The 17,417-nt window shown below is 39.7% G+C and overlaps 1 protein-coding gene across 4 annotated transcripts in view; it reads right to left on the bottom strand.

Moving 5' to 3' along the window:
* LOC149170704 (protein S-acyltransferase 8-like) overlaps positions 1-17,417 on the bottom strand; it is a 404,753-nt gene that overhangs the window by 233,496 nt on the left and 153,840 nt on the right. For all 4 annotated transcript variants that reach the window (XM_089423992.1, XM_089423991.1, XM_089423990.1 and 1 more), the window contains exon 3: positions 12,002-12,310. In XM_089423992.1, coding sequence (XP_089280118.1) covers positions 12,002-12,310 — 309 coding nt within the window. The remainder of the gene's footprint in view (positions 1-12,001; positions 12,311-17,417) is intronic.

The raw sequence follows: 17,417 nt of genomic DNA, 5'->3' as shown, positions 1-17,417 counted from the left end.
TCGGCTGCGTAGGCCTCTGCGTTGTATCTCCAACTGACCCTCAAGCCTCCTCTTATACTTTTCTTGTTGATGAATCAACGACCGAGATTAAGTTCCTAATCAACGGCTAAGATTAAATTAGACTTGATCCTCGTCACTTAGAAGCTTCTCACCAATATTTTCATTAATACCCATTAATATTTTTATTTTCCTAAGTTTAGACTTAAGAACCTCATTAATATATTAATCATTTTAATAAAATACAATCTAGGTGGAATTTCACCAAACGATTTATGGGTCTTGGAGATCTCATGTGTTCTAGCCCCTCCACAAAATTTCAGAGATATAGCACATCTAATGCTACGCAAAATCAACACTCCCTCTTAGCGAGGAATGTGCTCTAGCAATACTTTCCAGTAGAAGTATCACATTGATCCACTGCATCGGCCCTCTATGTTGCTGATGCTCGGCCTGTTGCCCTTCATCCACTGCACTGCTACAACCTATATTGTTGCCCATCACGCTACCACTGCCACTGTTGCATCTGTACTACGGCTCCCTCTCAATAAGCTACATCATGTTGCCCATAGCACTGCCATTGCTAACTGCGACACTGCAACTCAGTTGCTGAGAAGTAAGCAACTGACAAAGTCACCCAAAAGCTGACATTCTGGTTAGTCTGGATACCTCGTGATGCTAAGGCTACCTCTGCTGCTAATCTATGTTGACTCTCTGATGCTACTGCGCTGCTTCAGACTTTGGCACTCTAGCTCTGCCACTGTCGCTCCATCATCCCTCGCATCAACTGACTCTCGTCATTCTGCTACTGTCATTAAGGGCTCCCGTAGTCGTATGTGATCCATGAGTTTGGGCACCTCAAGGATCCTGCCCCTATGTAGTCCTCCAGACTACAGCTCACTATCGCCCCACCCTCTCTAGAGGTGCATGAGCACTCCCAGCACAATCCTCATCATCGTCCTCCTTGTCAACTTTCGTTGGAGCAGCCTTTGAGACAAACTTCTCTTCCTTACCCTTTTTTCGAGGGCAATGAGTGGCAAAATGTCCCAGTTCCCCACATCTGAAGCATCTAACTTTGGATATGTCTTTCTTTTTCCTCTTCTGCTGCCCTTGTTGTCCTGCTGATGCGAGAGTTGCATCCTCATCTACCTTCTTCTTGACTCTGATTCCTTTGCCGCTACTTCCTGCCTTGGTTAACCGTTTGACCTCTTCCTGTCGAAGAGCAGCCCACATCTCTTACCAACTGGGAAGAGAAGCCCTGCCTAAGATGCTCTGGACAAAGGTCTCCCAATCTTCAGTGACTGCATTTAGGGCAGTCCTGACCATGAACTCAAGATCTGATGTAGACCCCACAGAAGTCAATTGGTCGCGAATCCCTTGTAATCTAAGAAGGAAGGCATCGATTTCTTCTCCCTTCTGCATCTGATAATGTCTTAGTTGATTCTCAAGCAACATCGTCCATTGATGATCCAAAATGGATCCAAACCACCCTCTAAGTCTTCAAGAATCAAAAACTATCGCAAAGGATGAACCTTTAATAAAGGCGGATAACACTATCGGGAGAGAAAAACTTGAAGAAAACAGTGGAAAACAGAGTTATCGGAGGCTTCAACAGCGATGCACAGGAGCCGTTGGATCTGGCTAATCAACAGTCCAGATCCATCGGCATATCGCAATCAGCAGTGGCAAGCAGAGGCAATCGGGCGCAGCATTATGGAAATTGCGATGGCGGTCAAGCGCGATTAGACGAGGACCGTAGATCAAGAGCACAAATCCAACGGTCCAGATCTATCCACGCTATATCGCATCGCTAATATATATATATATATATGGACTTAACCGCAGCCCGACGGATCAGCAATATGCGATTACGCAATATCGCATCACCAACATACAAAGGAGCGCTTATCAAATGGCCCGGGGACTATACGATATGCAATTGCGATAATATCGCATCGCAATATCGCATCAGAGCAATATAAAGGGGTGATGTCGATAAGGCCAGTGACCATGCGATGCGCCAATAGCCGATAAGGCCGATTGGTGCAATCGGTGATCGAAAGCCAAAGGAAATATGTGATAGCGATATATAGCCGGACCCAATGGGATTTCTAGACACAAATATATATTATTTGAGATCTGATAAATGGCCATTTTACGGGTTTTTCGTGTATTTCTCTGTGTAAACAGAGAACGACCATTTTGGGGATTTCAATGCGTTGATGGTCCCTTCCGTTGAAGAACAGGTGGCCACCTTCCCTGAAGGCGTTAACAAATGATTACTTAACGCTCAGAGGGGGATTTGAGCAGACAGAGGCCAGGAGCCAGAGAGCCCAGAAGAGGAAACAAACAGACAGCAGCGATTGGCTTAAAAAGCCACTGAATGACAGAGACAGCAGCAAGAGAGCAGGAGAGCTGAGACAGAGAGGAAAACAGAGACAGAGATTTAGTGAGGAGAGTCTGTGTACTCAGAAAAACTTGGGGGATCCAAGTAAAGCCTTGTTGTTTTGTATCTGTTGTGTGAGACTCAAATTGAGCTCACTTTTGTAAAACTCTGCTCTTGAAAGACATAATAGAGAGGTCACCACTGAAGGCTGGACCAGGAGACGTAGCCTAGGAGTTTTGGGTGAACTCCTTGATTACTTTGTTGTGTTATGTGTTATGTCTATTATGTTTCTCTAACTGCTCATTGTCTATATTATTCGCAATCTTATCGATCCGTTGCACTAAGTGATATAGGCAAATCCATGCACATGAGTCTGTAATACCTTAATCTGAGTATAAGATCTCATTTTTAGATCAAGTGGTATCAGAGCTTTAGGTTTGCTAAGGTTAGACAAGCTTGTGCTGGATTTTTTTGGATGCTAACTAGGTCAAAGCTCAAACTAGGAGAAGGAGAACTTGTTGAGGCTAATCCAGAAATTGGAAGAGTTTATCCTAGGAGGAGAATGGCAGAACAAACCCCATTGGAATCAGAATCTCAGTTCATGGACAGTTTCATGACCATGAGAGCCATGGTGGAAGAGATGTATTGAGAATTTAAGAAAGGTCGAGGTGAAAGTACTTCAACCTCCAAACAAGACAAAGGAGCAAAGAAACTTTCTCTAGATGCCCCAAAGGGCAAGGGGAAAGGGGAAAAGCTTCCTCCATCATCTCCTCCACCATCGCCTCCATCATCCTCATCTCCTAGCCCTGAAAAGAAAAAGAAGAAAACATTTGTGATTAAATTAGATGTGAAATTTGATTTGCCAATCTATGATGGAGAATTAAATGCAGAAAAGCTAGATAATTGGATTAGACAGACTGATGTATATTGCAGGGTGCAGAACACTGATTCAGAATGGAGAAACATTCAGTTGGCTAGCCTTCGCCTTGGAGGAACTACAATAGTGTGGTGGGAAGGCAAGACACAAGTTGATCTGAAGAGACATGGTAAAATTCTTTCTACCTGGAATGAATTTTTTTCTGCCATTAAAAAACAATTCTATCCACTAGCTTATATGTAGCAAGCAATGATGAGTTGGCACACTCTTTGCCAATTAAAGGGGCAAAGTGTACAAAGCTATACCTGAGAATTTAGAAAAAGAGCTTTAACTCTAGGCATATCTCTGGACTCACCTGAAACATTGTTGAAGTATATAGGTGGTCTACATAGCTATTTGAGGCACGCCATTCTCATGTTTAATCCCACTAGCCTAGATGATTGATCAGTTCAGGTTACACATCTAGAGGCTAGAGGCAAGAATGTGAACCCAGAGATTGGGGGATCATCAAAACCCTCTACAAGCAAGAACAAGGAAAAGAAGAAGCAGAAATGGAAGGAGAGGAAGGAAAACACTGTATAGAAGGATAAACCTTCATGCACTCACTGCAAGAAGGATGGACACGATGATGAACACTACTGGTCTTTGCATCTGGAGCTGAAACCCAAGAAGTTCGGTCGTAAGAAGAAGAGGATTGTTGCTGCTATTCAGAAAGATTTGGGATCAGACTCATGTGATGAAACAACAGTCACAGCCACAGGTATAAAAGGTAGAAATTCTGAAGCATCTACAAGTAATTCTGCACAATTTATTGATAATGAAGATAATGAGAGGAAAAGGCATGAGCTTTTTCATATTAGAGTTATTTCCAAGCACCAAAAGATTGATACTTTATTTGATAATGGATCACAAATAAACTTGATTTCTGAAACAATTGTAAAGAAGTTGGGCTTACTAACAACACCTCACAAGAAGCCATATCCATTAGGTTGGGTATGTGATAAAGCAAAGCTACAAGTGACTAAACAATGTAAACTTAGGTTTGCTATTGGGTCAACTTTTGTAGATGAGGCTGAGTTAGATATAGTTCCCTTGGATATATGTGGTATCGTTTTAGGAAGTCCTTACTTGTATGATAGAAAAGCCATTTTCAATAGAGCTGAAAATAAGTATCAACTCACTAAAAATGGAATAGAATATATTGGAAGAGCTCATAAACTCAAAAATAACTATTCTCTCATAAACTCAGGTCAAATGAAAAGAATTATAAATTCATGAAAGCAATTTTTACTAATGGTTGTAAGGGAAAAGACCCCCGATAAAACCAATGTATTTGAAGGCTGTGATGCTAAATAGAAAGTTGATTTAGATAAAGTTGCTTCAAAATATGATATCCTATTTCAAGAACCTAAAGGTATACCACCCAAAATGGAAATAGTACATGATATTCATTTGCAGCAAGATGCTCCATTGCCTAACATCAGAATGTATAGGTTATCCGTTTTAGAGAATGCAAAGATCAAGAAGCAAGTACAGGAGCTGCTCGATAAAGGGTTCATAAGACCAAGCACATCACCATGTGGATCTCCAATTGTGTTGGTGAGAAAGAATGATGGTTCGTGGACAATGTGCATTGATTACAGAGCACTGAATAAAATAACGATCAATAATCGTTATCCTCTTCCTCGCATAGATGACCTATTAGATCAGTTGAAAGAAGCAGTTTACTTTTCCAAGTTGGACTTGTGTATTGGCTATCATCAGGTCAGAGTAGCAGAACAAGATGCATGGAAGACTGCTTTCAAAAACAAGCAAGGGTTGTATGAATGGCTGGTTATGCCTTTTGGCTTAACTAATGCTCCTGCCACTTTCATGAGAGTTATATATGATGTACTCAGACCTTTTATTGATGATTTTGTAATTGTATATTTAGATGACACTCTTGTTTTCAGTAAAACATGGGAAGAACATTTGAAACATGTAAAGTAGACTTTGGATGTTTTGAAAAGAGGAATCCTCTATGTAAAGTTATCAAAATGTGAATTTGGCAAAACATCTTTAAATTATTTGGGTCATATTGTAGGGGGTGGTGAATTGAAGATAGATCCCTCTAAGGTCGAAGTCATTGTGAACTGGCCTAAACCGAAATCTGCTACAGAAGTTATGAGTTTCCTAGGAGCAGCGCAATATTGGAGAAAGTTTATTGCTAACTTTTCCTTGATTGCAGTGCCCTTACATGCTTTAACAGGATTGAACAAGGTGTTTCAATGGGGAGGCACACAGTAGAAAGCCTTCGACACCTTAAAAGAAAAAATTAGTACAGCACCAGTACTAGCACTGCCAGATCTTCAACGACCATTTGAGATTGAAACAGATGCTAGTGACTATGCCATGGGAGCAGTGTTGATGCAACACAGTAAACCCGTATGTTATCATTTCGAGACATTTAATTCTACAGTAGTTAATTATCCCACATATGATAAAGAATTGTATGCATTAGTGCAGAGTGTGAAAAAGTGGAAACATTACCTATTGGGCAAAGAAACAATTATACATACAGATCATCAACCACTTCAATATTTGCACTCACAAACTAAATTGCAGCAATCAAGACACTATAGGTGGATGGGTTTTCTACAACAATTTCATCTTGTCATCAGATATAAGAAAGGCATACACAATAAGGTTGCAGATATGTTATCAAGACCAATCATAAATGCATCCACTATACTTAAGCATAATTCAGTCATGCATGAAAGCTACATTGAACAATATGCTCAAGATGTAGATTTTAAATATGTATATGCAACTTTAAGTCAGGGCAAACAAGTAGAAGAATTGGATTATAATGTTAAGGACCAACTCTTAGATCATTTGGGAAAGTTATGCATTCCTCAAACTGAAAGAGTCAACATAATCCGAGAAGCACATACTTCTCTAATATCAGGTCATTTTGGTGTAATTAAAACAGTTGCACAGCTGCAAAGATTCTGTTATTGGCCAAGAATGCATAAAAAGTTTCTAGATATATTAAAGGGTGTACCATGTGTGCTAAAAGCAAGTCCAGCAACAGAAAACTAGGTTTTTACACTCCACTTCTAGTTCCTTCTCGTCCTTGGGAAAGTGTTTCCACGGACTTTGTTGGGGGATTGCCAAAATCTAGAAAGGGTCATGATTATTTATATGTTATTGTGGACAGGTTCCGAAAAATGTGTATTTTAATACCTTGTAACAAGCAGATTACAGCGGAACAAACAGCGAAGTTGTTCTTTCAGCATGTATGGGTTCATTTTGGGTTACCCACTTCTATTGTATCTGATCAAGATTCTTGATTTGTTGGGAAGTTTTGGTCAAGTCTATGGGAATTGATGCACACCAGATTGAAGAAGAGCACAGCGTTTCATCCACAAACAGATGGCCAAACAGAAGTGGTCAACAGGACAGTGATTCAGTTGCTCAGGGGCTATTGCAGCAAGCATCCCAAGCTTTGGGATGAACATTTATGTTATGTGCAACATGCTTACAACCGTGCTAAACACTCTTCTACACAGAGATCTCCTTTTGAGACTTGTTTTGGTTTTACACCAAAGTCTCCCTTGGATTTTGTCTTTGGAAAAGACATAGCAGTTGATGGACACAATGATGTGGAAAAAGCAAGAGCACACTCGCAGTCGCTCTGTGATAATATGTTCTATAAAGATTCTACGATTCTTAGTGACCTCGCTCTGAGATCATTCATTTGGTCTCGCTATATATTATACTTCTATGGATCTCGCACTCACATTCCTATATAGTAAGTCTCAAAGGGTTATACGAAAATGGGTTTATATAGTTCTAAGAATCTCGAATATCACCCTTTTCTATGGGTCTCGCACAACATTAAGATAATTATACCAAGACACAGACTTGACTAGACATTATGACCAGGTTTACATTCGCATGGACTCTCTGACAATGATCACATCACCTTAAGATGGTGGCATTACTTACTTGTAACACAATTATATTATAGTGATCACTCCAAGTGTCTCGCTGTTGGATATTGTGGGTTTTACAATCTTAAAGGATTTGCATGGAGGCTTAACCATGGTCTGTGATTTTGTTAAGCAACTATACGCAGAGGTATTATCCTATATTCACACTTTAAGGACTCGACATGTATGTATCTTGTTGCAGTAATCACTTCAACATGTCATGTACAGTATGTATATTGTTATAGCGGTCTTGGATTGAGGTCTCTCAATGTCACAATGGTCTCAGCTAATCTAAGATGGCATACACTTAGATTTGATGACATGACATTGCTTTTGCTAATAAGACAGACATGTTAACAAAGATGATTGAGATCATAATAGTATCAGCAACATATATATTACATTGATTTGTCAGCGTATGCAGTACAGTATTGGGAGCATATATGTTATGGCCTAGAATGCATAGCAGTATGATATGTATAGTCTCTACACAGTCGTATATCTCACAACAGTGTTGCATACATATGTTTGAGCATTAGTGTTTTCTCCAAGAAAAACCCTAATTCCTGTAAATGCAAAGATGATGTAGTGGTGATTTGGCTCACTATATTGATTTTGCAATATATTCAGCACAGTAGTATAGTTGGACTTGCCACTATATATTGACTGAAATATGTATGGCATTTTTACAAAGATGGTATTCATATGTTGCAGCTCTAATATTAGAGTGGTAAGTTACTCATGATAGTATTTTATGTTGACAATAAGACTTGTTCAAAAACAAAGTTGTGAACAAGTCATAGGTAGCCTAATGATATTTGTACATTGAATCTCAGTTGTACAACTGATGAAATCTAATAGAAGAAGAAAAATTGATTAACAGTTTTCCCCCTTGTGGGGTTTTGCTTTGTCATTGCTTTGATGTTGTTCTTTCTACATAATTGCGTATGAAGTAATGATGTTATAATGTTGTGGGGTGAATTCAATGTAAAATGATGTAATGCAAAGAACAATATAGCCCTAAGAGAAAAATTAGCACTTCTTCCAAGTAGAGGTGAATCTTTTAACAAAGATTCCAATGGAGGATCTTTATGATCCTCATTTTGCAAATGGTTCTTTCTAATGATGATGAAGTGAGAAAATTTTTATCTTCCTATTAGGTGGCTTTCTCCAACCATATAAACTGCTTACTTTGGTTGTCCTTCTATGCTACCAATTAAGATGCTATAAGCTACTTCCCTTCTATAATGTACTATGACTGCTTCAACCATATAGACTTCTACTTTGGCTATCCTTCCATGCTTCTATGATGATGTCATCTCAATCTTTGCTATAATGCATCTTATCATACTTGTAATGCTTTCCATCATGACAATTATCTTCTACAAACTGAAAAGAACCAAGTATATGATGTTACCTTAGCCATAGTAAAGGTATTTCACTTCCTCCTTCTTTGTCTTCTTCTTTTCAGGTTCTTCCACTTCTTCGGTGATATGGGCTTCATTTCTTTCCTTTCTCTTCTTGTTGTCCTTCTTGAGCTTGGGACAATTCCTCTTTAAGTGCCCATATTCATTACACTCATAGCATTGTATCTTAGACATATCAATTTTCTTTTGAAACTTCTTTTAAGGCTCAAACTTCCCAAATTTTCCTTTCCTCCTAGCCATAGCTGCATATGCTTGTGTTTGTTCATTTGACCCAACATCGTTCTTCACCTTAATCTAGTTTCCTCAATCTTGCATAATGACCACAGATCGTTGAATGGATTGGTTTCTTTTTAAGTTTTTTCCCATAGATGCTTGATACAAAGTTCCCCCATTCATCTGGTAATGCATTGCGGACTAGGGTGGTCATCTCTGGATCAGACATTGTTTCTCCAAGTTCTTGTAGTTGGTCTTTAATTTGAGATACCTTCATGAGATATGAAGTTACCCCTTCTTCTCTTGACACTTCCATTTTGTATAGTTCGGTTCTTAAAGGTATGGTTTTTCTTGCAATGCTCACAGGAAACAACTCCACCAATTTGTCATGTATTTCTTTAGATATCTTCAACTTTGCTACATAAGGGATGAGAGAATCCTTTGAGCCCTTATTTCTCCTTTTGTGTAGTACTTTTATAGTGCTTGAGATTGCTCTTGTGATAATTTGGTGATTGAGCCCTTAACATATTCAATAACTTCATTCTCCATGAGAATTAAATCAATTTTCTTCTTCCATGAAAGGTAGTTCGAAGTCCCAACCAGTTTATTGTTCCCCTTGCACAAAGAATTCATTTGGTTGGTAGACTGAGACATAAAGTATAAAGTACTTGTCAAATGAAGATACCTCCTTTCATGGTGATATCTTCAACTTAATGCCTTCTTGATGATGATGATGACTTCCACTACTCCTTTGATGTTGACAATTGAAGATGCCTTCTTGATGATGATTCTTCTTCAAGATGGTGAGAGATGATCTTCTTCAAGTTTGTTTGGGATGTCATCCTTTCTTCAATGTGAGGGAGATCACTTGGATGATGAAGTGCTCTTTCTTGCTTCCTTTTGTTGATGATTGTATAATGTGGAAGCTTTCCAAGAATGCTTCAAGTGTAGAATCCTTCTTTCAATGAAGGTAGGGTCTTTGAGGTCTTCCTTTTCTTCAAAGTGTTGGTTCTTCTAGATGATATGATCCTTGTGATGAGATGGATAGTCATCCTTGATGCTTCTTAGTTTTCCTTGATGATCTCCTTGTGCTTGACCTTTTTGTATCCTTCTTCGATTGAATGATCTTCAAGCTACCTTTCCTTCTTGTTGTCACCTTAGCTCTGATACCATGTTGAGAAATCGAGAGCAGCTAGATTAGGGTGATTTCTCTTACTTTGATAATTGCTTGTGATATTTTTTACTTTTCTTACTTATTCGTTTCTTCATTACTTGTTATTATGTTGTTATTATCATCAAACAGCTACCAAAACATAAATATCAATAATACATAAGGACATAAGATGTAGGTTGCTAGCCAGGGCCAAAACCTCTCCTCTTGAGAGGAAAACCCACAAGAATTCTACTCTTCTTATAGAATCTTCAAATGACGAATTTCAAGACCTATGACCCAACGCCAAGACCCCTCCAAGACCAAGTCAAACCTCTTCTTGATGAACTTGTTTCTCACAAAGTCAACCCTGAGTCAACCTGCTTCAGAACTTCAGATTTCGGCCTCTCCTTCGGAAATTCAGTGGCTGCTTCAGGACTGCAATTTTCGACCCTTCTGTACTTTCTGCAGCTTCACCCGTGTGAGAGATATAAGTTAAAATAAGGTCTTCTTCTTGCTCGCTTTAGCTTGCTTCTCTTCCTTGATAATTCGACTTTCAATCTTGATTCTCCTTGACCCTAAATTCGGCTCCTTGATGTGACTACAATTCAGTCTTGCTGCAACTCAAAGATGCTCTAATTCTTCTTCGCACGTGTGGCAGGTTTACCCCTAAAATTGTCCTTGAAACTTCAGTTTTGTCTTCTTCTGGTTATTCTTGTCCTTGTGATTGTACAAACTTCTTGGATAACCTTTATAATGAGGTCGAATACCTTGTATATATAGGCTCCATGTGGAGGTCGAATACCTTGTATATATAGGCTCCATGTGGAGATCGAATAGCCCTTATGAGGGCGACTTGTTTGACTGCTAGGCCAACTTGTCTTGGAGGAAGTCTTATGACACTTTTTGACTTACAATAATTTTCTTGACATGATACAATATGCCCAATGGGGTCTTTCATATATGACAATGACTCAATTGACTTCTTGACTCTATGACAAACCCTAGAAGCACTCAATGGGTGCTTGACCTACAAATAAATTGACCTTGAGCATGAAACCCATGCTACAAAAATAATAATAATAATTTTTTTTTTTTTTTACAATATACAAGAATCAAAAGTACATTTCATATTTATGAAGACCGAACCTAGTTACATTCTTCAACAACAACTGGACGCAGACCAACATGGAGAAAGAACAGAGCTGGATAGGCATGATCCCAGAGAAGATTCAATTGGGTGCAGAGTTGGAGCAAGCCAACATAGAGCAAAAGTAGGCCAATGTGGACCATGCATAGATGTAGCACTGTAAAAGACAAAGGAAATTCCCATGCGTAGAAATAGAACTGTCAACTGCTCCCCTGGTTTTAGATAAAAGAGGTAAACCACAACACATGGAACATTCACCTGCAATACTTGACTGGAACAGAGAATCTACACAACATGGATGAATTTTTATAAACAATAATTTCTTCCCTCCTACATAGTTTAATCTCCTTGGATTCAGCTCTTCCTGCACCAGTAGTGAGTGTTATTAACAGGCTAGTCTAGACTGTTTTTCAAACTTGATCTCTAAGAATCTTCAAACTTCAGTAACTGTCATTGAATGTATAATCTATACCGATGGTTTATACAAGACAAGAAAACGAAGACATGGAAAAATCAATTTTTAAGATGTCCAGTAGGGAATACTTCCAAAATAGTTATCCTGCAATAGAGGCAGAATAGTTCCATTGGCTTTTAACCCAAATAGAAAGCATCGGCACTGTTCAGAATATGATAATATCACTTTGAGAAATCAATGAAAAGCAACTATGTATATCCGAAACTCAACAGGAAGAAACACAAATAAAGAAGCACAATTAAATAAGAAAAGAAAAAAGCATTCATCAAAACTGATAAGGTGTTGCAAGAGCATGGTGACATCAATTGAATGCCAAATTCACTTGCCTAAAATATCAGTGGTAGTTGAATACCTGTCCGATGCATTGCCCCACCCAAGGGCAATGATGGTCAAACCTTTCAACACAGTTATTACAAATTGAGCAGTGAGAGCAACGTGGGGGACGATATAGCATACAAGTATCACAGTACTTGACTTTAACTGTCACTCCATTCACAGTAACATCCTTTGTGCGCGGTAATCTTAATCGTGGTGTCTGGCCACCTGCCCATTCAGCAGGAGAATTTGCAGAATCAAAAATATCTTCAGGGTCTGGTGGATGTGGAGCACGTGGAACAATACCTGGATCCCTGGCAGAGGTAAGCAAGAGCAGCACCAGCACCTGTTGGAAAAGCCATAAAGAATTAAAAAATGCTCACTACAAGGGATTAAGCATAAGCAACATAAAAGCAACATAAAAAATAAAATCTGACCTACAAAAGAAGGCAATTTTTACATGTCCACATATCAGCATATCCAACATCGTGTACTAAGGTGAGACTAACATTTTAGACAGAAAATACTAAACAGAAGTTGGAAGCTGCAACATTCTGAATATTGATGAAAAGATTATGGTCCAAAAAAAATGGTATTCGTTAAGCTCCATCTGCTGCGATGGATGCTGCTTAACCATAGTCTGCCAGTAAAGGCATATCTACACTGTTTCAGGCATACTGTTTATATTTGGTAGGGAGGAGACAATAACCATGTTATTTGGGACACTAAGGTGGTGTTTTCTCTTTGAGCCTGCAACTCAGCATCATTTTCAAATCCTTTCTTGGCCCCAGTCAAAAGGAAGGGTGTACTTCAGGGAGTTGTTTGGATGATTAAGAAGCATGAAAAAGAATTTCAAGAAGATATTTAGCATTCCTTTCCAGCACTATCCTTTTTTTAGAAGAAGATTTTGAGCTACCTTAAAAGATGGCTCCCTTCCTGTACAACTGGCAGAAGTTTAGAGATAAGTTGTCTACCCATAACATGTTAGCTTAATATCTTTAACAAATAAGTGAATCCTTTAGAGCTCTGGGCTAGGGTTAATATAATCACGCTTCTTGCCTATGTTGGCAAGGATGTTTCACCTGAAAGCCTCTAGCCTCCTGTAACTTGATGTAATATTTATAAAAATAATAGTCTTAAATAATATGTGCATTAAAAACATAAATATTAAAACAGCAGAGGAGAACTTTGTAATGCAACATAGCATAATCAGAAATCATATTAAAAAATAGACAGGGCAGACAGATAGAACCCAACAAGAAAGCGAACAGCGCACATCAATATGTTTGCATCATTAGTTTTAAAACCGGCCAGTTTGAACCGGTAACCTGTCAAACATGCCGGTCACCAAGCCAAGGGTATTTAACCAGGGAACAAACATGGTTTGTCCAAACTGGCTCATTCTGCATGCGGCAAGGTGGGGGACACCTGGGCTGAGTTTTGAAGTGGCCTTCAGGGAAGCCATGAGTTGTTTCCCTCCAAAATCTGCCCTCAACTTATAAAAGAGTCCCTCCCCTTCTATTTGCCTCACACCTCTCATTCTGAGTTTTTGTGAGTATATGTGAGCTTTGAGAGCTCTGCAACAATACAAAGTTTTGTAACAGCAATCTCTAACAGCAACAAATTTGGAGGTTGCTTGTCATCTTGGAACTTGTTTGGAGTCTGACAAGTCTTAGACTTAGGGCCAGATGATGTTTATATAGCTCCTGCTGATGATCCCATGGCTAGTGGTGGTGAGTTTGATGAGTGACCATGTTGATCAGTGATTTGTACTAGTAGTATGTCAGTGGCCCAGTGCCCTGTAGCATTGTTTTTGGACTCTAGATGCCATTTAGAGCCTCATTGATTATGTATTTTGTTGATGATATATATTGTACTCGTGCCATTTTGAGTCTTGACATATGCACCTTTACATGGTATATAGATGAGCAAATTTTTTGTCTTTTGTCTCTAATGGTTTGGGGTTGTTACCTGCTAAGTTGTACCTAGCAGAAATGAAGACCCCATGGCCGAATGTACAAGGCACTTATCAAATTTTCAGAATTCAGAAGTCCAGCAGGGCAAATATTGCCCCTTCTTCTCTCTCTTCTATCTTCTTCCTATGCAAATTCCATACTGTCACAGGGGAATTGTATAAAATGATACTAGCATGATGAACTTGTGTAACAGACTTAGACCCTTTGGACTTGGTTACTAAGGAAGCTGCTCCAGAGTCTTTTTTTCATTTAATTTAATTATTTTCGCTTTTTAGCGATATATAATTAATTGAGGCTTTTCACTCATAACCTCCAAAGTTGCAAAGTGTCTTAATAACCAGGCCTTGAATGTGTTTTTTAAGTCTGGGTTCAATGTATATTCCCATGTTAGGCATTTCCCAGAGTCTCACGGAATTGCATTAAGTACTTTTAGGATTTTTTTAAATAATTAAAAATCCCACAACATGGAAATTTTTAATTAATTTCTATGTAATAAGTTAAATAGTGGCACTAGGAAATGTTGTATCGCATGTTAGTACTCAAAAATTATACTCAGAGTACCAAAATTATCCTCGCACCCACTTTGGGGTGCAAAAAAAAAGATTTCCCCATGAAAATTCAATTTTACTCATAAAAGTGACAAAAAAGAAAAGGAAAATCAGTCATCTAGTAACAGGGGACAGCCCAAAAACATGTCTTGAGTTGACTGTGGTACAATCAATCAAGTGAAGTGATTTGGCATCCGAAAGCTGAGTTAAATCCAGGTAAAAGGGCCCCATAAGAGCATCACGAGTTTGTCCATGTGGAGGCCGAGTCATCCCATAGATTGCAGCCACGAGTTGCCATATTGAGGGGGCCAAGTTGGTTCTTTTATTGTTGTTGAGTTGAATTGAAGTTAGTGTGAAAATTCCAATACTGGAATCCTATTGCAGCAACTGGTATTATTTCTCCTAACTGATCAATTAATTATTCAGTGTATTGCTACGGCAACATCGAAATAAACACACTTCAACCTTCACAAATAAAACTGGGGAAAATAAATAGCACTGGAACTGAGAAAATACCAGCACACACATAAAATCTACACTGTTGTTTTTGAAAAAAATTCCACGGAAAAACCGGTGCAGCAGATGCGGGTTTTATTATTATGCAGCAGTGCGAAATTCTGGGTACAATAATCTAGATGTTGAATCTGGCAATCCTACAGAGAAAAATACTAACAAAATTCTAGTGATGAATTTTCTTCACCCCACAGGGAAATTCAGGTTCTAACTGCAGCTCCAAGTGAGTCGTCCAAACTTCCTTTGCACTGACCTGTGTTACCCTAGCACAGTATTTGCCAAGGTCAGTCTGAATCAACTGTTCCTATAGCCGTCCTTTCGGCCACTGGCTAAGACACTGTCTTTTCGGCCTTCTGGAACTCTTTGCCAGCCTCTGGAACTGAAACTTGCCTTATCTCCAGCTAAATCGAATTGCTCTCTAAAGGCTTCCGCACAACCCCTGCGTCAGCCTCACTGTGGCACTTCTACCTCTTTGCAAATGCACTCGCTAGATCTAGAAAACTTCCTCCAACCTCACTGTCCCTGCCCCTCACTATCTCTGCTTCGATCTCAAGTTCTTCGGCAACTGCTACTGCTCTCTGGAAATCGATTTGCCATGAAAATCAAACTTTCGGTGTATCTTCTCCAAGTGCCCATCGGCGTCTTCTTATAACCCTATCCTAGGACCCCAACTGCCAAGATTAAATCTTAATCAAGGGCTAGGATCATCTTGAAGTCAATCTGTATGAGTTTCTAGACTATTCTCACCTTATCTCAATTAATATTGATTAATTAACCATATTTCCTAAGTTGAGACATAGGAAATATTTTAAAATCGACTAATAATCTAATTGAGATACTTCTAGGTGGAATTTCAAGAAATGATTTCTGAGTTTTGGAAATCTCATGTATTCTAGCCTCTCCACCAAATTTTGTGGCTAGAACATATCCAATGCTACAAAAACTAACACTCCCTCTTAGCTAGGATTGTGTTCTCTCTAGTGTTGCACATGTTGCCACAACACTCTGTCTCTGTATCACCTCTTGTCACACTGTTGATGTTTGGCCATACTGCCCAACAACCACTGCACAACTTTGATGTTGCATCTGTGCTACCGTTGACACTGCCATAACTGCTGCCAACTCTGCATCTACACTGCAACTACTACAACTGAGAAGCATCCAAAACATTGAATCAACTGTGTTTAGTATGATGCATTTGCCTCTCGAGTCTTGACTGCTACTAGCATCTACACTGTCACTAAAGACTCTGCGCTCATGCTGACTCGGCCACTGAGCCAACTGCTCTGCTGCTAACACTATATTGCGCTCCTCAACATCTCACTGCTACTAGTCAACAACTGACACTTTGGTACTGACTGCATCAACTGCCACTGATCCATCCTGCTACTGAATATTGGGCCCTCGTAGCAAGGTAATGATCCATGAGGTGGACTCCTCAAGGACCCTGCCCAAACTCTGTAGCTCTCTGGGGCTACAAATCCAAGTCACCCCACCTCACTCCTGAAGGTATGGCTGCCATCATCGCGAAGTGTTCCTCCAACCTGGAGGGTAGCTTGTCGATCTCAGCTGACGCTGCATGTTGGTCCTGCTTCTCCAACTTGTCCTCGTGAGAAGACACTGCGTACTATAGTGACCAGGCTCACCACATCTGAAGCACTTGACCTTTGATATGTCCTTTATCTTCATTCTTTGTTCCCCCCTGCCCCTGACTGGGACCCTTTGATGCAACAGCCACATTCTCCTCCTCGTTCACCACCTTCGATCCGCTGCTACTGCTGCCACTGATGGATCTCTTTAACAAAACTCGCCTCAATCCTCCTGCTGAAAGTCTGACCACATCCCGCCCCATTTTGGTAGCTTGTCTTTCCCCAATATACTTTGGACAAAAACTTGCCACTCCTCAGAGAAACTGTTCAGTGCTAATCTCACTAGCTCTGTTGGTTGAGGCGTTGACCCAACAGCTACAAGTTGGCCTCAAACATCCTGGATTTTGGTGAGGAAGGCATCTATGCCTTCCTCTTTCTACATCCTAATGCAACTCAGCTTTTCCTCTAGGAACATCTTCCACTACTCGGAAGTGCCCTGATATAGTGTGGAGAGAGCATCCCACATTTCTTTGGCAGTATCCTTGCCAGCGATGTGTTAGACTATGTTATCACTGAAAATGTTGTAGTCAAAAATTTTTAGCCTGGCTTAAAGAGTGGGTGTTTTCGCAGCGCCTGAATTATTTTTAGCAGTTTCGCAGCGCTACCTGTTTGAGTGGTTTCGTAGCGTGCTACGAAACTGGGGATTTGTTCGAGTTTTCAGTGGAGGCCCAAATCATAGCATGCCTATTGTACACTGGCTACAACTGCTGTGGATGAGGTTGATGTGCTTAAAGGTCTAATGCTGACTAAAGGATATAACTCTGGTG

The sequence above is a fragment of the Pinus tabuliformis genome, chromosome 4_2, assembly GCF_031772625.1.
Source record: "Pinus tabuliformis cultivar Carrire ecotype Pingquan chromosome 4_2, CPIR1, whole genome shotgun sequence".
Classification (NCBI taxonomy): domain Eukaryota; kingdom Viridiplantae; phylum Streptophyta; class Pinopsida; order Pinales; family Pinaceae; genus Pinus; species Pinus tabuliformis.
The sequence above is the reverse complement of the archived record's forward strand: the minus strand, read 5'-3'. Positions and strand labels throughout refer to the sequence as shown.